At 43.5% G+C, this 21,889-nt stretch overlaps 1 protein-coding gene across 13 annotated transcripts in view; it reads right to left on the bottom strand.

Annotated features, from left to right (window-relative positions):
- The window catches only part of cdh23 (cadherin-related 23), a 1,156,658-nt gene that overhangs the window by 708,942 nt on the left and 425,827 nt on the right, over positions 1–21,889 (bottom strand). For all 13 annotated transcript variants that reach the window (XM_072282605.1, XM_072282606.1, XM_072282607.1 and 10 more), the window contains exon 10: positions 11,808–11,920. In XM_072282605.1, coding sequence (XP_072138706.1) covers positions 11,808–11,920 — 113 coding nt within the window. The remainder of the gene's footprint in view (positions 1–11,807; positions 11,921–21,889) is intronic.

The following is a 21,889-nucleotide window of genomic DNA, read 5'->3' as shown; positions in this document are numbered from 1 at the left end:
ATATTTCCTTCTTCCGATGGGATAATCCCAAAGATTGCCATAAGTAAATTAGGTTGTAGGTCCAGATCCAAGACTTTTGATAGCGTTGTAAAAACATCTCTCTAAAAATTATCTAGATTTATGCAAGACCAAAACATATGAGTTAAAGTGGCCACCCCAATATTACATCTGTCCCAAATAGGAATGATGTTGGAAAAAATACATGATAGTTTATCCTTCGACATATGGGCCCGATGCACTACCTTGAACTGTATCAAGGAATAGCGGGCACAAATAGATGAGTTATTAACCAAGTGAAAAATTTTACTCCATTGATTATCGGAAAATGACTCCTGAAATTCCAATTCCCAAGCACGTTTAATCTTATCGTTAGATATCATTCGTAAATTCAATACTGTTTATAAATTATAATTATCAACCCTTTTTGAAGTGGTTTAAGCTGAAAGAGTACATCTGTCATATTAGGTGGATAAGCAGAAGGGTAATTTGGCAGCAAACCACGTAAAAAATTCCTAATTTGTAAATATCTAAAGCACTACTCACTACTCTTGCCTCATCAGCTGTCAGATTCTCCTGGTCCCCTGCTGCTGAAAAAGCATTCTCTGACCTGAAGGAACGTTTCACCTCTGCCCCCATCCTGATTCAAACCGACACCGACTGGCAGTTCATTGTGGAGGTAGATGCGTCTGACATTGGTGTAGGAGCTGTTTTCTCTCAGCACTCAGCCAAGGATGAGAAGGTACACCCCTGCGCTGCCTTCTCTCACCGCCTTACTCCCACAGAGTGGAATTACGATGTCGGAAACTGGGAGCTGCTGGCTGTGAAGCTAGCTCTGGAGGGGTGGAGGCAGTGGCTGGAGGAAGCAAACGTGTCATTCTTAGTCTGGACTGATCACAAGAACCTGGAATATATTCATATGGCCAGGAATCTCAACTCCCATCAAGCTCGTTGGTCCCTGTTTTTCTCAAGATTCAATTTTACTCTGTCCTTCTGCCCTGGTTCCAAGAATGGAAAACCTGATGCCTTCTCCCAAAGATTTCCCTCCTCTGAGACCCCCGAGGTAGCCAATGTCATCCTCCCTGCTCACAGTCTCGTGGATGCAACGCAATGGGACATTGAAGCCATGGTGCGAGCTGCTCAACAGAGCGAGGCAGCCCCTAGTCAATGCCCCACTAACCGTGTTTATGTTCCCAGCTCTGTCTGCTCACAGGTATTGCAGTGGGGTCATTCTTCCTGGTTATCCTGTCACCCTGGAACCAAGCGTACTTAGGCCTTCATCAGTCGGCAGTTCTGGTGGCCATTCATGGGAGATGACATCCGCAACTTTGTCTCGGCCTGCTCGGTCTATGCTCAAGGCAAGAACTCTAACCGGTCATCCGCTGGTCTGTTACAAACCCTGTCTATCCCCAAAAGACCCTGGTCTCACATTGCCCTGGATTTTGTCACCGCTCTTCCCCCATCAGGCTGTAATATCACCATTCTCACAGTAGTTGATTGTTTCTCCAAGTCTGTACACTTCATTCCTTTACCTAAACTTCCCTCAGCCAAATTACTAGTACTGCATGTTTTTAAATTACATGGTTTACCTGTAGATGTAGTGTCAGACAGGAGCTCTCAATTCACATCCAACTTCTGGAGGGCATTCTGTAATCTTCTGGGTGCTTCCGTGAGTCTGTCTTCAGGATTCCACCCACAGACCAATGGCCAGACCGAGTGGGCCAACCAACAGCTAGACTGTCTGGTCTCCTAGAACCCCTCCGCATGGAGTCAGCAGCTACGCTGGACCGAGTACGCCATAAACTCTCATCCGTCCTCGTCCACCTGTCTGTCCCCCTTCGAGTGCTGCCTTGGCTACCAACCTCCACTATTTCCTGCCCAGGAGGAGGAGGTTGGCGTTCCATCTGCCAAGGCATTCATCTACCACTGTCAGCGGACGTGGCAGCGCACTGGCTCTGCCCTTCTCTGTGCTTTTACTAGGATCAAGCATCAAGCTGACTGCCATCATTCCAAGGCCCCATGTTACTGCCAGGGACAGCGTGTGTGGCTTTCTACCCGAGACCTGCCCCTCAAGGTGGATTTCTGCAAGCTCGCCCCTTGCTTCTTCGGCCCCTTTCCTAAAGTCATTAGCCCTGCTGTTGTCCACCTCAAGCTCCCCTCCACTCTCTGCCACTTTCATCCCACCTTCCATGTGTCCCGCATCAAGCCTTTCATAAGCCACCCCGTGTCCTGTCCCCAAACCCACCCCCCTCCCCCACAGCTCATCGATGGATCAGAGGCCTTCATGGTGTGTCGACTGCTGGACGGTCGTCGCCGGGGCTGTGGCCTCCAGTACCTTGTGGACTGGGAGGGCTACAGTCCTGAGGAGAGGTGCTGGGTCCCTGCCCATAACATCCTGGACCCCTCTCTCATCAGGGACTTTCATCACCAGCACCCAGCTCTACCTGCCGTGACACCAGGAGATGTCCATGGGGGGGGGGGTTACTGTCAGTACCTCCAGTTGAATTCTGTCTTTTTGTGTGTTTTCCCCCTAGCTGTCAGTCTGTGGTTTTGTGTTGCCATGTGCTCCTGTCCCCACTCCTGCTCTACTCCAGCCCCTGTATTAGTGAGTACTCTCTCTTCTGTTTCTCATTATTACCTGTATTGCTGCCACCTGTGTCTCATTGTGCTCCACCTATCATCTGCCTCTCTGTTTATTGCTCAGTGTATTTCAGTCCTGTGTTTTCACTGTTTGTTGCCAGATTATGCCAGTGAATTTTCCTGAGCCTTTCCAGCATTCATATCTGTACTCTGTCCATCTGAATATCGACTCTGCCTGTTTCCCAATTCTGGTTTTTGGATTTCTCTGTATGTTTTGATCTCTGCCTGAACTTTGACACCGACTTTGTTTGCACCTTGGGATTTGTAACTCAATTAATATCACTGTGTGCACAGTACTGGGTCTGCGATTGGATCCCTGCTCCAGCATCCTGACACCCGTTTGGCACCAACAATCATTTCACAGTCAAAGTCACTTGGATCATATTTCTTCTGCAATCTCATGTTTGGTCTGAACAACAACTGAATCTCTTGACCATGTCTGTATGCTTTTATGCATTGAGTTGCTACCACCTAAATGGTTGAATAGATATTTGTATTAATAAGAAGGTATACCTAATAAAGTGGTCACTGTGTGTATAGAGTCCTCTGATGCTTTATATTTGGACAAAATAAACAGTTTTCAACCACTGAGTGAGTTTCGCTTTGTTAGTTCTGCTATCTGCACAGGGTCAGGTTGTTGTGATTCATGAAACAGCCAGAGACCAGGCCAGTTCTGAATTCCATTCCTACAGGAATGGACAGCTATATTATGGTTTACAAGCGTTTCAGGGCTCTGCAGGGAAATTATAGCCAATTGGTCAAGTGTTGAATAGGCACAAATGGAGTTCCACTGAATCTGAATCTGCATTTCCTCAGGCCTTTTGCAAGGACTGCAGAATTGCCAATAATTGCTCATGTGCACTGACTGTGTTTAATTGATCTGATGTAGCATCTATTGCAGGCAGCTAGAGATATTTCGGAGCAGGCTTCCTTGAGGAATGCCCCACTGTCACCCAAACATTAGCAAATACAGTTGACTATTGGTTATGGTTGAATGTCAGAAGAGTTGTGGATTCTAATCTCAGTGAATGGAACAAGACACAAGATGCTCAGCTGAAAATCCACCGATATACTGAGGGAGTGCTGAGTTGCCACAGGCACCACTTTTGTCTGTGCAGTATTTCATCCCAAGAACCCACTGCACTTCATCAAACATCAGTAAGGGAGTTCTCCATCATTTCTGGCTAATGGTTATTCCTCAATTAACAGCACTAAATGAAATTTACTGGACTGTTGCTTAAGGGAATTGCTGTGCAAACTTTGTCAGCCATATCTGCATTATTTCAGATGCAAAGAGCCTTGGATGTCAAAGCTGAAAGGGAAGGCTCTTCCAAGAAAACTGAAGGCGATAAACTTCAGTACATAAAATCATTGCATGGATAAAACACAGAAACTTAGATAAATGGATTGACTTGGATAAGTAACCCATAAGCCGCACATCAATGCACAGATATAGCTGAACACACTAATGGAAAAGAATAGTCAGGTGAATTAACACAAATAGGAATGATAATTAAAGATACAGACAGCTGGGGACGTAAAAAGCACAAGCAGTTCCAGTCAGACATACAGATGCAATGGAACTCTGTCCCATTGTTCAGAAATCCAAAGATTTGGCAAATGTTTCACTGAATTCAGTTTTCCACATTCTCTGAGAAGTCACTGGGCCCAGTACCCTGCGCTCCTTTATAAACCCTCCAGGACCACATTTCTCATGCTCCCTTTAAATACAGCAATGCCTGGTTTTCAGTGCTCCTTTTAAGCCAGCGGTCCCCAACCACTGGGTCACGGACCGGTACCGGGCAGCAAAGCAAATGCTACCGGGCCACGAGGAAACAATATGAGTCAGCTGCACCTTTCCTCATTCCCTGTCATGCACTGTTGAACTTGAACATGGGGTTGCCAACGGTCCCATATTAGCTGGGACATCCTGTATATTGGGCTAAATTGGTTTGTCCCATACGGGACCACCCTTGTCCCGTATTTCCCCCGCTAAGGTAGAGCGTTCCTATGAAACCGTTCGTGCCGAAATGGCGTGAAGCAAAGAAGCAATTACCATTAATTTATATGGGAAAAATTTTTGAGCGTTTTCAGACCCAAAAAATAACCTAATAAATCATACCAAATTACACATAAAACCGAGAATAACACTAACATATAGTAAAAGCAAGAATGATATGATAAATACATAGCCTATATAAAGTAGAAATAATGTATGTACAGTATAGTCGGGGAGATTAAGGCAAAACTGATTTGTGGGGGAAAAAAATCGGCACGTACACACATGCACATGTCACATATATGCACATCACGCATCCGCACACAGGTGCCCGCGCAAGGCTTCATGGTCATGGTAGTCTTTCTGGGGTAAACGCAAGTGTCCCGAGATTTGACTGCTAATTTTGTCCCTTATTTGGGAGTGCGAAAGTTGGCAACCCTAACTGTAAAAGACATGTTGAGGTGAGTTTAACCCTACTTGAACACCACCCCCACCCACCCCCGGTCGGCCGGTACGCAAGAATATTGTTAATATTAAACGGTCCGCAGTACAAAAAAGGTTGGGGACCCCTGCTTTAAGCAAACCTGATTCACTAGAAAAGTTATCACGCTACTTCATAATATCTTAAAAGAAAGTGAACTAGAGGTGTGTCAGTGTATTACAAGAAGTAACGTTCCATAACTGGGCATTGCCAAAGTCCCAACTGTGGCAGATTAGTTTCAGTGCATCTTGCTGCTGGATAATGACACAATGATCATCATCACCCCATATTCACATGCAAAGCAGGATCTGGACTATCTGGTCAATGAGAGTCACCCAGTAGCATCCAATAAATTGCAGAACATTGAATATGTAATCTGGCCGGGTCACCCATCTGGGTAGCAGTGTCAGTATTTTAAGTAAGATTCTATTTCTAGCAACTGAAGGAAAGCATTTATTTTTATTCCCCAGTCAGATGTTATCAATGCCCTACAATTTGGAATGAACACCAAAGTGAAGAATTGTATTGCTATGGCCAAACTAGTCACGGACAGGTTGTTCAGTAGATGCTAATCCACTAATGAATCCCTAGGCCATGTATCTGAGAGGCGTCCTGTCATCAAGAACTTGAGGATTAAGAGACACAACTGGGTCCTGGAAATCAGTCCACGCCATGGCCTCTTGGATCAGATAGCAAAATTTTAATGAGGGTGGAATTACTGTAGTTGGTGGAACCCAAATGTAATTTTTACTTGGAATGGTACACAGGAGGAACAGGCAGGAGACCATACGACGATGGAAACACTAACAGGCGCATGTAGACTAGAAGAAAAAGAAGGTATGACTTCACAGAAATAAATATATAGCAGACAAGCAGAAAGTAGATAAATGTTGTTTCTGTTTAAATTATCCTACTTAGCTCCAAAATTTAAAAATATACAAAATCCTTTTTAAAGTTAATGCTGGATTAAAGAATCATTATAGTTGGATATTAAAAGCTTAATGTCTTACACATTAATGTGCTGGCAGCTTTAATTATGATTTCTTGGATAGACAGCTCAGAATAAAAAATCAGGTGTTTGCAGTCATTGATAACATATCCATTCTGTTCCTTCCTGAAGTGTTGGTGTTTTAATGAGTTCCCTGAATTGCTCTCTATTTTAAAGAGATGCAATACTGTTTCCACATGGACTGTATGTGGTCCAAGTGTGTTTTACAGCTAAAGATTTGCATACATCAGCTCATGGACTTCAGTAATTACAGCTCCTGATAAACGTTTATAGATTTGTGCATCCTAAAGCAGCACATTAAACATGTCCATCAATATAGAACAAAGTACTTAATGCCAGAAAAGAACAGTCTAATGAGAAGGAAATGCTTTGCTCAAATCCCAGCCTTAAAAAGCTGCCCAGGAGACACATCAAGAGCTCATGAGTTGAATGAATGTTAATATCCACCATCGCATTGTAATGGAGTTACAAAGAAGTCTGAGAGCACAGATAATGTACCAATGTAACATACCTTGCCTATTTATTTACTCACATATTATTTAAAAGCTTGTTGAAAAATTAGCAGCATCAAATAAACTGCTTGCTTTATAAACTTTTTTTTTCAGGTACAAGACATTGGTGAGGCTGAATTTGGCATATTGTGTTCAGACCAGTTAGCCTGACCTCAGTGGTTGGGAAGAAGTTAGAGTCAATCGTCAAGGATAAGATGATGGAGTACTTCGTGACACAAAACAAGATAGTACAAGGTCAGCATGATTTCCTTCAGGGAAAATCCTACCTAACAAACCTGTTGGAATTCTTTGAGGAGATTACAAGTAGGATAGATAAAGTGGATGTTGTATATTTGGACTTTCAGAAGGCCTTTGATGAGGTGCCACACATGAGGCTGCTTACCAAGTTAAAAGCCCATGGTATTACAGGAAAGTTACTAACATGGTTAGAGCATTGGCTGATTAGTAGGAGGTAGTGAGTGGGAATAAAAGGATCCTTTTCTGGTTGGCTGCTAGTGACTAGAGGTGTTCCACAGGGGTGAATGTTGGGACCACTTCTTTTTATGCTGTATATAAATGCTTTAGGTATGGGCACGTGGCCAAGTGGTTAAGGCATTGGACTGAAGGTCGTGAGTTCGAGCACCAGCCGAGGCAACGTGTTGTGTCCTTGAGCAAGGCACTTAATCACACATTGCTCTGCAACGACACCAGTGCCAAGCTGTATGGGTCCTAATGCCCTTCCCTTGGACAACATTGGTGTCATGGAGAGGGGAGACTTGCAACATGGGCAACTGCTGGTCTTCCATACAACCTTGCCCAGGCCTGCGCCCTGGAGAGTGAAGACTTTCCAGGTGCAGATCCATGGTCCCGCAAGACTAACGAATGCCTTTAGATCAAGGAATCAACATGATAAAACTCAGGCTTAGATATTTCCAGCACAAAGGAGGGCACTCAGCCCATCATGTTCTTGCAGAGAAACGGACAAAATGCTGGAGTAACTCTGCAGGACAGGGAGCATCCATGGGTCAAGACTAGTCTTCAGAATCGTATGCAGGCAGAACTACGATGGCGCCAGAGATCAGCTTCTTCGAGCTCATCTGTGAAAACAGTTTAACATCTTCCTTTAATGTCTCTTATTTTTCCTTTTCAAAGTAGATGGGGTCCTGTCAGAGTCCTTGATCTGCAACTGCACTCAAGCTGCGGTTCTTTACAGCAACGGTTCCCGCCCCCAGGAATCACCAATCAGCCATTTATTGATGTTGCAAGGATGCGGCCTGGAAAACGGGCACATCTTCAGGGTTCTGAGGCTCTGTGGTCCTGAGGATGAGCCAATTCTATGTTGGTATCACCGAATGAAGCCCCGTGGGAGAAAACATCTCATCACAAACAGCATGTCAGCTGTTGGAGCCCCCTGTACTTGGATCACTCTCTCTTTCATTCAACGATGGGGGAGAGTTTGCTGCTGATTGCCAAGTCAGAGAACTCAGGAAAAAAAAAATGACGTGGCAGACTTTAACATCACAATCATCGAGTTGCTTTTTGTTTTGTTAGTCTTCCCTCTTGCTGGGTGACACCTCTTTATCAGTAAGAGAGAGCCTGTGGCATGTCAAATTTGTTGGGGTGAATGATCAATTTTTATTGTATTGTAGATCATGATCTCTCTTGAGGGCTTTGCCATTGCTTGCTTGGTGGATGCTGATTCTTTTTGCTGAAATAAGCGGGGGAGGGGGAGAGTTGATGCTTTGCTGCTACTTGTGTGTGGGAGGGGGAGAAGGGGGTGTCGGGGTTCTAACCTTTTTACTGCTACTCATTCTTTGTGGTACTCTTCTGCTTTTCATGGATGTCTGTGAAGAGGAAGAATTTCAGGCTGTATAATATATACATTCTCTGATATTAAACGGAAACATTTGAGATAAGATTAAAGGCTGGAAGTATATTACATGTTTTGGCTTTCACAATTTCCAACAAACGGTGTGGAGTGGAACTATAGCAACACATCCTGTTCGCTCTGGGGCCCTGGTATCAAATTTTAGTAGCTTTCGGTACAGATGCTCATATTTTCGGTCTTGACAAAAAGGTCAATAAAATTAGCAATGGAATCATGTGAGGATTACAGAAATAACACAGTTAATATGAACAACAAAACGCAAGGGGTGAAAACTTCCAAAACATCTGTTTTGAGTGACTAGACTCACAGTGCTGGCTGCGTGGATCTGCTTGTGGAGATCTGAGTGTTGAAGTCTTCATTAAGTAGTTCCCTGGTTTCCAGATCCATGCCTGGGCTAGATTCTGGGAGGGTGAATGGGTTGCCCTCTGTGTCTATCAACAAAACACAGTGGAGGACTGGGAGGAAGAGAAGATTAAGCAAGGGCTTACTCTCATTGTTCAGGTGCTCCCAGTAAATTGCAGAAGATTTTGAGGAGCCTTGTGAAGCAAAATCTGTAAGGATGTGTCCTGTGGCTGGGGTTGGGACGGTGGTGTACTCAGGCAGTCTCAAACATGGAGAAAGAATATCAGAATAAAAATGAATTTCTTGTCTTGAGGTGCTGTGAATCTTTGGATTTTTCTACTCCAGGCAACTGTGGATGTCCAGTCATTAAGCTTATTTAAAGCCAAGATTTGTGGTCTATTAAGAGCTAAAGGGGAATTAGAGTTTAGGCCAAAGCACAGATAAGCCATAATGGTGAATGATAATGCAAGTATATGGAACCACATTGATTGAAGAGGTGTCATATGTCATGGGACTAAGGGAAAATGAATTACATGGGATACAAATGATCAGGTCTCTGCTGGCTCTCAGGGCGTTCTCATCAGTCTCCCTCCCATCTCCCACCACACCACCCACCACATTTCCATGCCACCTCTCTCTCACAAGCCCTTCAAATGCCCCTGGACTCTCCTGCCATCCACCAACATGAGGAGTAATGTTAGAGGACCAATCAACTTGTTGTTGGGATAGTGGGTGAAACCGGAACACCCAGAAGAAACTTGAGCAGCCACCGGAAGAAATGGAAATCCACACAGAACATCTGGGATCAGGATTGAACCTAGTACACTGAAGCTGTGCATTACCTACTGTGCCACTGGTCCATTCTATGCAGAGCATACCAAATGCTTCATTAGAAAAGTAATGGAAGTAGAATCAGAATGATTGGGAATGCATGGGTTAAATATATAATTTATAATAAACCTTTAAAGATGAGATGGTAAAACATGGGAATAGGAGTAAGCAAATAGCTCTCTAGGAGACCTGGCATGGGAATAATGGTCTCCATGATGACAATCTGTGAAATAAAAACTTTGGTGTCACAAGCAGTCTGCTGGGGGAACTCAGCGGGTTGAGCAGCATCTGTGGTAGGAAAGGACATTTCAAGTTGAAGCTCTGCATCAGGAATTTCCTGAGACAGGCTTTTGATCCAAAGTATCAACGAGGTCTTACATGATAATCAGACTCCTGTTTTGTTCTGGAACCCTTTCAAATCCAATCTAGCCTTGCAAAGAAATCTGACCACCAGCACACATTGATCTTGGCAAAAAAAAGAGCAGAACTATTTCCAGCTGACAATTTTCACAGCTCTGATTTGAAAGCATCACGATTCCAAATCATGGCAATTAGCACATGCCAATCTTTCCTTAACTTGCTCAAGTTTTAGAACAGATCCAAGCTAATTAAGACACTTGAATTATAAGCAAATAGTTGCAATAATGACATGCAACTGTCAAACAATAGTGCTGAAGTGATAAATAAATGGATTAATTTATTTGTTAAAACTATAGAAAATTTTACTTTAAAATTAATACTTCAAGCTTCTGTAGTACATTTGGTGCACCTGTTTTTAAATGTGTTCATCTGTAGACACACCTTGAAATACCGTTAAATGTTGCAATGCAATAACCAGCATAGATATTAGCCCCCAGGTAATCACGCAATTTGATCATATTCTGTATGTGATACTCTTCTGAATTTAACAGAATTGGGCTGCAGAACCTGAGTATGCAGTTGATACTGTACGGCACATTTAACCCAAGCAATTGAAAGTGAACTTCCTGATGTACCATTCACAAAAGGCCAATGTGCAGGTACAGCAAGTAATTAGGAAAGTTATCATTTTTTGTGAGGGGGTTTAATGCAAAAGTAGTGAGGGTATGCTTCATTTACAAGCAGTAAGACACTGGTAAGACAACACATCAAGGGGAATGTCAGTCCTTTAGTAGCCATTCAGAGAAGGATTACTGGGTTGATAACTGGAATGGGCAAATTACGAGTAAAGTTGGATGGACTGGCCTCATACCTGCTGAAGTGTGGAAGAGTGAAAGGCAAATTGATTGAAATATACAAGGTTCTTCCTTTCATGGAAGGATCTTGAATTTGGGTTAATGGCTAAGTGACAGATGAGGCACTTTACTAAGGATCGTGAGTCTTTAACTCTCTTCCACAAAGGGTGATGGAAGTGGTCTTTGAGTACCTGAAGGCAGAGATAGATACTTGGTTAGAAAGAATGTGAAATGTTAGCACAAGCACATGAGAATGTACTCACAATCAGATTAGTTGTGATCCTCATGAATGATGGAACAGGGCCAATGGGCCCCTAATTCAAATATTTGCATGTTTATCTCACTATACGAAAGACAATCAAATCAGGCCTATTTCAGAAGCTACAAAAAGATCTGGCGGAGTTATGGAGCAACAAAGAAGATGCCAGAGGAAGTCAGCACTTCAGACAACTGTAAAGGGAAATGAACAACCAACATTGCTTTTTGGACCCTTCAGCTGGACTGAAAGATGGAGGGGGGAATCACTGATATGAAAACTTTCCAGTTTCTGTCACTATTTCTAATCTCATCTCCCCCGTTTGCCTATTACCCCTCATCACCTGAATCTACCCCTTTCCTTCACTTCTTGCACTGGCAATCTCCCCTCTATCTTTCAGTCCAGATGGTCTCGACCCATGCATGACAGTACATTTTCCTCCACAGACGTTACCAGACCAGGAGTTCCTCCAGGTTCTTGTTTGGTTCTACAGATTCTGGCATCTGCAGTCTGTGTCCCTGTCTTGGTGAAATATCTTGTGTTCATTTTGTTTCCCACCTGATACAGCAGACAGGGTGACCCGGGTGTTTAAGACCATTCTTGGGCACTGAATCCCACTGAATTTTCTTCATGGAAAACTCTGAACTGGAGTCACTCACCCTCACGGTCAATGTGAACCCCGAGCTGTAGAGGGGGTTTTCTCGATCCAGAGGGCCATTAAGAGTTAAGGCTCCACTGATGTAATCTAAAGCAAAGATGCTGTTGGTGTTACCTGTAAAAATAAACATCCCAGTAGGTTATTTGGCCAAAGCAAATAAACAAGCAAAGCACATTCAATAAATTTCCATTATCTTATTATCTACTTTCAAACACACTATAGCCATTTTTGTTAGATCTATTTGAGTAATGTGCTCATCTAATCGAGGAATAAGATTATTCTAAATGCTTAATACTTTGGATTTGGGCATATAATGATGCTTTTGTCAAGGTAAAGAAGTGAAACTTGAAGATTAAAATAAACTAATAATTTTTTAACAGAAAATACCCAATCTATTCATTACTTCACCATTTGTTGTCTGATGGGAGATGCCACCTCGATACAGCAACATTGGTGTGAACATGTTAGGTAGCTTCACCTCATTTAGAAGGTGAATTCACTTCATTAAACTCACAATGCTGCTTTGTAAGCATGAAATCACACCCAGCAAAATCAGAATAGTTTGAAACTTCTGCTCAAGGTCAGTTTAAGCGCACCGTTTCCATGAAATTACAAATTCTTAACTCAATCACATGTAACCCAGGGGCTAGAGACCCAACCATGTTACAATGAGCCAAATGGAAACCACCGGCAACATAACTTTAATTTTGAGCCATTAAATAGCCCACACTATCAGCCCCTTAGCACTGCTTTCCACCCAGTTTTATGTTAACTCTCTCCTATTTATTCTGACACTCTGTTATCCTCAGTCACGATTTGCTTCTTCCAAGACCTTCTTCCCATATTAATTTAATTATCTCTTCCTAATTTCCCTTCATACTGTATCTTCTCCTCCATCAATCAATACATTAAAGATGAAGTCAGCAAAGAAATTAAACCTGAGGCTCCCAAGTCCCTGAAGCTTAGTCACATTAATGCTTCATGCTGTCCAGTTTAACAATGAATATGATTACAAATGTAATACACTGTAAATCTTCTCTATGATCCCGAGTGGCAGTTATCATTTCGATAGTACATCCAAGCACACTTCTCTTATTTGTTCCATTCTCTCGCCCTGGCCTTATACTTACTTTTATGTCTGACTTTTCAAAGTTTGACGTAATGTTTTCAATATGAAACACAAGGCTGGATTGTATTCAATTCAACCCATGCTTAGAATTTCTTCACCTCACTCCCCATCCTGTTGGCACTTAGCAGTCATGTCCTCGTTGCCATGGCAACTGTGGAAGGTAGAGGAATCCAAGAGTGGTGACCAGCCTTCAGGCAGCAGATCCTGAGAACCCAGCCATGTACACCTGGATAGCCGTGTGACAGCTTAGGCCTTTTACTTATTTAAAAATGCTTATGATCATAGGTAATGAAATAGAGAGCTCAGTGACATGATGCCATGACAACAACCTTTCCCTCAATGTCAAACGGAGTCATTTACTTCAGAAAAGGATAGTGGGTAATGCACATGCTCCTGTCTACGTCAATGGTGTTGAGGTTGAGAAGGCTGAGAGCTTGAAGTTTCCAGGAGTGAACATCATTGATAGCCTGGTGATAGCCAATGTCCTGATCCAACCACAATGATGTGACAGTCAAGAAACCTCACCAACTCCTCTACTTCCTCAGGAAGCTAAAGAAATTCAGCTTGTCCCCATCAACTTTTATCAACACACAATAGAAAGCTTACTGTCTGGATGTGTAACAGCTTGGTATGGCAACTACTCTGCAAGTGACTACAAGAAGTGGCAAAGAGTTGTGGATGCAGCTCAGCACATCGCAGGAACCAGCCTCCCCTCTATCTCCTCTGTTTATACTTCTCGGTCCCTCAGTAAACCAGCCAGCATGATCAAAGACCCTACTCATCCTTGACATTCTCTCTTTTCCCCTCTCCCATCAGGCAGAAGATATAAAAACTTGAAAGCAAGGATCACTTAACTTAAGCAGAGATTCTATCCCACTGCTATCAGACTATTGAAATGACCTCTTGTACTGTAAGATGGATTCTTGGTCTCATGATCTACTTTGTCACAATCTTACACTTTACTATTTACCTGCACTGCATTTTTTCAGTAGCTTTTCTGCAGTGTTATTGTTTTACCTTATTCTAGCTTGAGGCACTGTGTAATGATTTGATTTTTATAAACAGTATGCAAGACAAGCTTTTCACTGTATCTTAGTACATGTGACAATAATAAACTAATACTAATATGTTTGAAATATTTATATGTTAGAATGAATTGGAATTAAAATATTCATCTAATGTGAATTAAAATATTAATGTCAATTAAAATAATGATAAAGGAGAAAATCTCTTCTGAGCCATCAACAATAACATGTTTCAGGCTATCCATGATCTCTGTTCCTTTATTGATAGTTACTCTCTTCACTGTTAAGAGTTTCTATCCTGATAGAAATTTGACTACAAAAATCTTTTTAGTAACATTCTCACTGAGTCCCAGTGGATAGAGAGCCGCCGTGTCAAAAGCAGGTCCTTCCCAATTAAACAGTCCAAGACTCCCAAGAAAGGTGAGGCTTTGGACAGCGTACTTCCCCTTGAATCAACACCATGAAAACAGATTAGTGGGTTGTCATCCCAGTATAGTCCGTGGGATCTGCTGTGCACAAATTAAGAGTCACGAGGCTGTACATAAAAACAGACCCTCTGGTCCATCATGAACACCAATCATCAGACACCCACTTCTCCCTTTCCAATTTGTCAATCCGTGGTCTTCTCTTGTGCCAAGATAAGCCCACCCTCAGGGTGGAGGAGCAACACCTTATATACTGCCTGGGTAACTCCAATCTAATGGCATGAATATCAATGTCACCTTCCAGTAAACACATTTCTCCCTCTCCCTTCCTCTGTTCCCCACTCTGACCTTTCACTTCTTCTCACCTGCCTATTACTTCCCCCTGGGTCCCCTCCTCCTTCCCTTTCCCCTACTGTCCACTCTTCTCTCCTATCAAATTCTTTCTTCTCCAGCCCTTGACCTTTCCCAACCATCTGGCTTCACCTATCACCATACAGCTAGCCTCCTTCTCCTTCCCCCACCTTTTTTTATTCTGGCACCTTCCCCCTTCCTTCTCAGTCCTGAAGAAGGGTCTTGGCCCGAAATGTCCACCGTTTACTCTTTTCCATAAATACTGCCTGACCTGCTGAGTTCCTACTCTATTGTATTTTATCATTTCAAAGTTCCCCATCAGTACCTCCCCCCATATTCCAACAGTTCCCTGCACACTAGGAGCCATTTACAATGGCCAAGCAGCCCACCAGCCTACACATTTCTAGCTCATGGAAGGAATCCACAGTACCTCGAATAAATCCATGTGTTCACAAGAGAACATGCAAACTCCACAGAGATAGCGCCGAAGGTCAAGATTGAATCTTGCTTGCCAGAGTGTCTCTACAACCTGCTCGACTGTGCCACTGAAAATTACTGCCTTGCTTTTAACTTCAAAGTATTTTATTTTCTGTTAAGCCTTTTTGGGACACCTTGAAATCATGGCAGGTAGTTGCTATAGTTATTAAATTTTCAGCCTCTGCACTGGCACTGTACTGTTCAGAAAGTAACGCTTTGCTTATAATCATTACTTGCTGATAGCAACTACAGATGTAGTGAAGAGGGAGTTTATCAATGATAAGAACAAGGAGAGGAAGGTTTGATTACTCTGAAAATTCACAATTAAGAGTGAGTTCTCGTCAATTGATAAATTTCCTGCTGGCAACATGAGAAACTAGGTAAAATGGTAACCAGCAAAAGTGGCAGAGAAGAGATACGCTTAGCACTTTGAAATACATATAGCAGTACAGGTGCAAGTCTTCATGTAAACCCAGTATATACTAAAATTTGTTCCAAGTGTAAGGCACTGCACCAGGAATCTCCATACCCAATGAGCAACACAATTAATAATATTGGATCAGTAATTTCAGGTAATTGGTCAAAACCTTCAGGGGAAATGAGGGTCAGGAGGCAGAAACCTTCAGCACATTTGCAACAGGTTCCTGAAGAGCAGTAACCTCCAGGAGTCACTGTCTAACTCTGCCTTGCTCTTTTTCAACAGGTATGAATGCAATGGGCAGGAAAAACCCACCCCACCATTGAGCACGTCTACAAGGCGTGCTGCCACAAGAAATCAGCAACCATCATCAAGGACCCCCATTGTCCAGGCCATGCTCTCTTCTCACTGCTACCATTAAGAAGGAGCATATGAGCCATAGATTCCATACCACTAGGTACAGGAATAGCTATTATCCCTCAACCATCAGGCTCCTGAACCAGCATGGATAACTTCACTCACCTCAACTCTGAACTAACTCCACAATCTATGGACTCACTCCCAAGGACTCTATAACTCATGTTTTCAGCATTATTTATTTATATACTATTTCTTTTTTTTTTGGTATTTGTGCAAGCTTTTCTTGTTTTACACATCGGTTGCTGATCAGTCTTTGTGTGTAATTTATCATTGATTCTATTGTATTTCTTTATATCTACTGTAAATACTTGCAAAAAATTAATAGATAGATAGATAGATATACTTTATTAATCCCGAGGGAAATTTGGTAAATCTGGTAAGTTTGGTAATCTCAGGGTCGTATACGGTGACATACATGTCCTTTGATAATAAATTTACTTTGAACTTTGAAATAGCCTCAATAGATGGCTATTCAATGAAATAGGGGAGAGCTATTTTACTGTCATGAGACAGCATTTTTCACACACGTCAAACATCACTGGAAACCTTTGATTTCTAAGCCCATTTGAAGCAACAACTACTTTTGCTCTTTTAGCATTACTTATTTAAATATATATATATTATTGTAAAATACTTTATGTATTGCACTGCACTGCATGACATATGTCAGTGATAATAAACCTGATTCATGTAGCAACTTTAACAGAAAGGTTTGCATTTTAGTACCTTGCACCACTCGTAACACAAGAAACACAACATGTGCACTGTAAATTCCCTATAACTAAATGAGCTGATTTTGTGATGCTGGCTGAAGGACAAGTGTTAGCAGCAGGGGAAACTCTGCTTCTTTATGAAGTATTGCTCTGTTATTCACCAGTGGCAAGTCGGAGCCCGAGTTGAAAATTCTCTTCCAAGGGACGGACCTCTGACAGTGCAGTAATCTCTCAGGATTGCATTGAGGGAAGTCAGTCTGGAGTTTGGTTTTCAAGTCTCCAGAGTGTGGCTTGACCCACAACCTTCTGTCCAGCATTTGCCCAGCATTTGCCCAACTAAGGCATACTCACATCTCCCCATGTTCAAGCTCTCTGTAATCTTCCAAATCCAGCCACTTGCACCTCCCGGTTTTAATCACTTTACCATTGGTCTCCATGCATTTAGCTGCCGAGATCCTTAAGCACAGGAATTCTTTCCCTAAACCTTTGTACTGAATTTTTCTTTTATAACACACCTTAAGCTTAATCCCCACCATAGTTGTGAACATCTGTTCAAATATTTCATGTCTAATTTGATGTACGTTTATTAACTACATAAAAGGTACTTTATTTCAAGATGTTGGAAAGGCTTTCTCCCCCTAACTTTACTTGCTTTATTTGAATTTTTCAAATGTTGTCTTTCTGGAACTCCTATTCACATTAGTTTTAAGATTAGCGGGCAGTCATCCAAAACTGAAATGCATAAGAACTTTGTTTTGAAGTGAGTGGTGAATCTTGGAAGTTCTTGGAGGCCAAGTCATTGGGAGTATTTAAAGAAGCAGCAGATAAATTTCTGAAAGACTGGGGTACTGAAGGCAATCAGGAAACGGCACAGAAGAGTTGAGGACTGGGGAAGTTCAAACATGATCGTATTGAATGGTAGGGGAAGCTTGCAGAGACAAGTGGCCTATTGCTGCTCCTATTTTCTGATGTTGTTATGGAACATAGAACATTACAGCACAGTACAGGCCCTTCAGCACATGATATTGTGCCAATCTTTTAATTTACTCCAAGATCAATCTAACCTTTCCCTCCCACTTAGCCTCCATTTTTCTATCATCCATGCGCCTATCAAAGAGACTCTTAAATATCTCTATCATATCTGCCTCCATCACCACCCCTCGCGCATGTACCCACCACTCCACAAAAACCTGACTTCCCCCCTATACTTTCATCCAATCACTTTAAAATTATGCCCCTTTGTATTAGCCCTCTCCAGCCTGGGAAAAAGTCTCCGGCTGTCCACTCAATCTATGCTTCTCATCATCCTGTCACCTCTCAACATTCTTCGTCCAAAGTGGAAAGCCCTAGCTCATTGATTAACCAACCCTCATAAGAAATGCCTTCCAATCCAGGTAGCATCCTAGGAAGTTTCCTCTGCACCCACCCTAAAGCTTCCACATCCTTCCAATAATGAGATGACCAGAACTGAACACAATACTCCAAGTGTGGTCTAACCAAGTTTTTATAGAGCTGCAACATTACCTTGTATTGATCTAATGAATATTAAAACTATGGCAACACACATCAAAGTTGCTGGTGAACGCAGCAGGCCAGGCAGCATCTGTAGGAAGAGGTGAAAACAGTCCTTCCAGGTGAGGCAACACTTCACCTGTGAGTTGACTGGGGTGATATACTGCGTCCGGTGCTCCCGATGTGGCCTTTTATATATTGGCGACACCCGACGCAGACTGGGAGACCGCTTTGCTGAACATCTACGCTCTGTCCGCCAGAGAAAGCAGGATCTCCCAGTGGCCACACATCTTAATTCCACATCCCATTCCCATTCTGACATGTCTATCCACGGCCTCCTCTACTGCAAAGATGAAGCCACACTCAGGTTGGAGGAACAGCACCTTATATTCCGTCCGGGTAGCCTCCAACCTGATGGCATGAACATCGACTTCTCTAACTTCCGCTAGGCCCCACCTCCCCCTCGTACCCCATCTGTTACTTATTTTTATGCACACATTCTTTCTCTCACTCTCCTTTTTCTCCCTCTGTCCCTCTGAATATACCTCTTGCCCATCCTCTGGGTCCCCCCCCCCCCCCGCTTGTCTCTCTTCCCGGACCTCCTGTCCCATGATCCTCTCGTATCCCCTTTTGCCAATCACCTGTCCAGCTCTTGGCTCCATCCCTCCCCCTCCTGTCTTCTCCTATCATTTTGGATCTCCCCCTCCCCCTCCAACTTTCAAATCCCTTACTCACTCTTCCTTCAGTTAGTCCTGACGAAGGGTCTCGGCCTGAAACGTCGACTGCACCTCTTCCTACAGATGCTGCCTGGCCTGCTGCGTTCACCAGCAACTTTGATGTGTGTTGCTTGAATTTCCAGCATCTGCAGAATTCCTGTTGTTTAATATTAAAACTATGTTGCTTACACCTGTGCTTGAGCACACCAGTGAGCCTCATGGAAACTCCTTTGTGAGATTAAGAGAAGACGTAGTAGCTGCGAACAGAAGGGGAAGGCAAATAGTGTCAGCACCTCCCCTGTGATACTTCGCTATGGCTTGGCCTTCCTGACCCAGTCTCTGCTGGGTCCATCAAACAGAAATAGTCTTTAACCTTGAGTTCACAAAGAGCTGCCACATAGGAAGAATTTCGGGTTGAAAAAGTCATTTTTTTTTAAAGAACTGCTCGGAGAGAAGGGTCTGCACTGCGCAGGCGCGTGATGTAGCGCGCCAAGGTTTAAAAAGCAGACCACCATATACAGCGGCCATCGTCGGAGTGGACTGAGTCAGAGTGGGGCGGCTTTGGCTCAAACAGGCTTCGGCGAGAACAGGCACAGGCCAGGGTAGGTTCCAGTAAGTTTTTTGTTCAGATTGTCTAGCGTAGGGAGAATGCCAGGCAGGATGTTGGAATGCTCCTCTTGCAGGATGTGGGAAGTCAGGGAGCCCTCCGGTGTCCCTGACAACGACACCTGCAAGAAGTGCATCCAGCTGCAGCTCCTGACAAACCGTGTTAGGGAACTGGAGCAGGAGCTGGATGACCTGCAGATCATTCGGGAGAATGAGGAGATTATAGATCGTAGCTACAGGGAGGTAGTTACGCCAAAGGAGCAGAGGACAGGAAATGGGGTCACTGTCAGGCGAGGGAAGAGGAAAGGGCAGGCAGAGCAGGGTTCCCTTGTGGCCATTCCCCTCAGCAACAAGTATACCACATTGGATACTGTTGGGGGGGATGACTTACCTGGGACTAGCTGCAGTAGCCGGATCTCTGGCACTGAGTCTGGCTCTGCAGTGCAGAAGGGAGGGAGGAAAAAGAGGAGAGCGGTAGTGATAGGGGACTCGATAGTTAGAGGTGCAGATAGGAGGTTCTGTGGTTGTGACAGAGAATCCAGGATGGTTTGTTGCCTCCCAGGTGCCAGGGTCAAGGATGTCTCTGATCGATTGCATGACATTCTGAAGTGGGAGGGTGACCAGCCAGATGTCGTGGTGCACATAGGCACCAATGACATAGCAAGGAAGAGTGAAGAGGTCCTGGACAGTGAGTATAGAGAGCTTGGTAGGAAGTTGAAAAGCAGGACCTCAAGGGTGGTAATCTCAGGATTGCTACCTGTGCTAGGTGCCAGTGAGGGTAGGAATAGGATGCTCTGGAGGAGGAACAAGTAGCTGAGGAACTGGTGTAGGGGGCAGGGTTTCAGATTTCAGGATCATTGGGACCTCTTCTGGGGCAGGTGGGACCTCTTCTGGGGCAGGTGGGACCTGTACAAGAGAGACGGGTTACACTTGAACCACAGGGGGACCAATATCCTTTCAGGGAGGTTTGTTAGTGCTATTGGGGAGGTTTTAAACTAGATTTGCAGGGGGATGGGAACCAGAGTGCCAGAGCTGACAGCAGGGCTGGGGTGAAAATAGATGATATTGAAAGTTTAAGCAAATCCGCTGATAGGAAGGTTGTGAGTGGTGGTAAAAATCTTCTGAGTTGTATATATGTCAATGCTAGGAGTATTGCAGGGAAGGCGGATGAGTTGAGGGCGTGGATTGACACGTGGAATTACGATGTTGTAGCAATTAGTGAAACTTGGCTACAGGAGGGGCAGGACTGGCAGCTTAATATTCCGGGGTTCCGATGTTTCAGATGTGATCGAGGCAGAGGAATGAAAGGTGGAGGAGTAGCATTGCTTGTTAGGGAAAATATTACAGCAGTGCTCAGGCAGGACAGATTAGAGGGTTTGTCTACTGAGTCCTTATGGGTGGAGCTGAGAAACAGGAAAGGTATGGCCACATTAGTGGGATTGTATTACAGACCACCCAATAGTCAACGAGACTTGGAAGAGCAAATCTGCAGAGAGATAGCAGGCAACTGCAGGAAACATAAAGTTGTGGTGGTAGGGGATTTTAATTTTCCATACATTGATTGGGACTCCCAAACTGTTAGGGGTCTAGATGGTTTAGAGTTTGTAAAATGTGTTCAGGAAAGTTTTCTAAATCAGTATATAGAGGGACCAACTAGAGGGGATGCAATATTGGATCTCCTGTTAGGAAACGAATTAGGGCAAGTGACGGAAGTCTGTGTAGGGGAGCACTTTGGTTCCAGTGATCATAACACCATTAGTTTCAATTTGATCATGGACAAGGATAGATCTGGTCCTAGGGTTGAGGTTCTGAACTGGAAGAAGGCCAAATTTGAAGAAATGAGAAAGGATCCAAAAAGCGTGGATTGGGACAGGTTGTTCTCTGGCAAAGATGTGATTGGTAGGTGGGAAGCCTTCAAAGGGGAAATTTTGAGAGTGCAGAGTTTGTATGTTCCTGTCAGGATTAAAGGCAAATTGAATAGGAATAAGGAACCTTGGTTCTCAAGGGATATTTCAACTCTGATAAAGAAGAAGAGGGAGTTGTATGAAATGTATAGGAAACAGGGGGTAAATCAGGTGCTTGAGGAGTATAAGAAGTGCAAGAAAATACTTAAGAAAGAAATCAGGAGGGCAAAAAGAAGACATGAGGTTGCCTTGGCAGTCAAAGTGAAGGATAATCCAAAGAGCTTTTACAAGTATATTAAGAGCAAAAGGATTGTAAGGGATAAAATTGGTCCTCTTGAAGATCAGAGTGGTCGGCTTTGTGCGGAACCAAAGGAAATGGGGGAGATC

Source organism: Mobula birostris, chromosome 18 (assembly GCF_030028105.1).
Source record: "Mobula birostris isolate sMobBir1 chromosome 18, sMobBir1.hap1, whole genome shotgun sequence".
In the NCBI taxonomy this organism is placed as follows: Eukaryota; Metazoa; Chordata; class Chondrichthyes; order Myliobatiformes; family Myliobatidae; genus Mobula; species Mobula birostris.
This window is presented reverse-complemented; position numbering and strand designations above follow the sequence as displayed.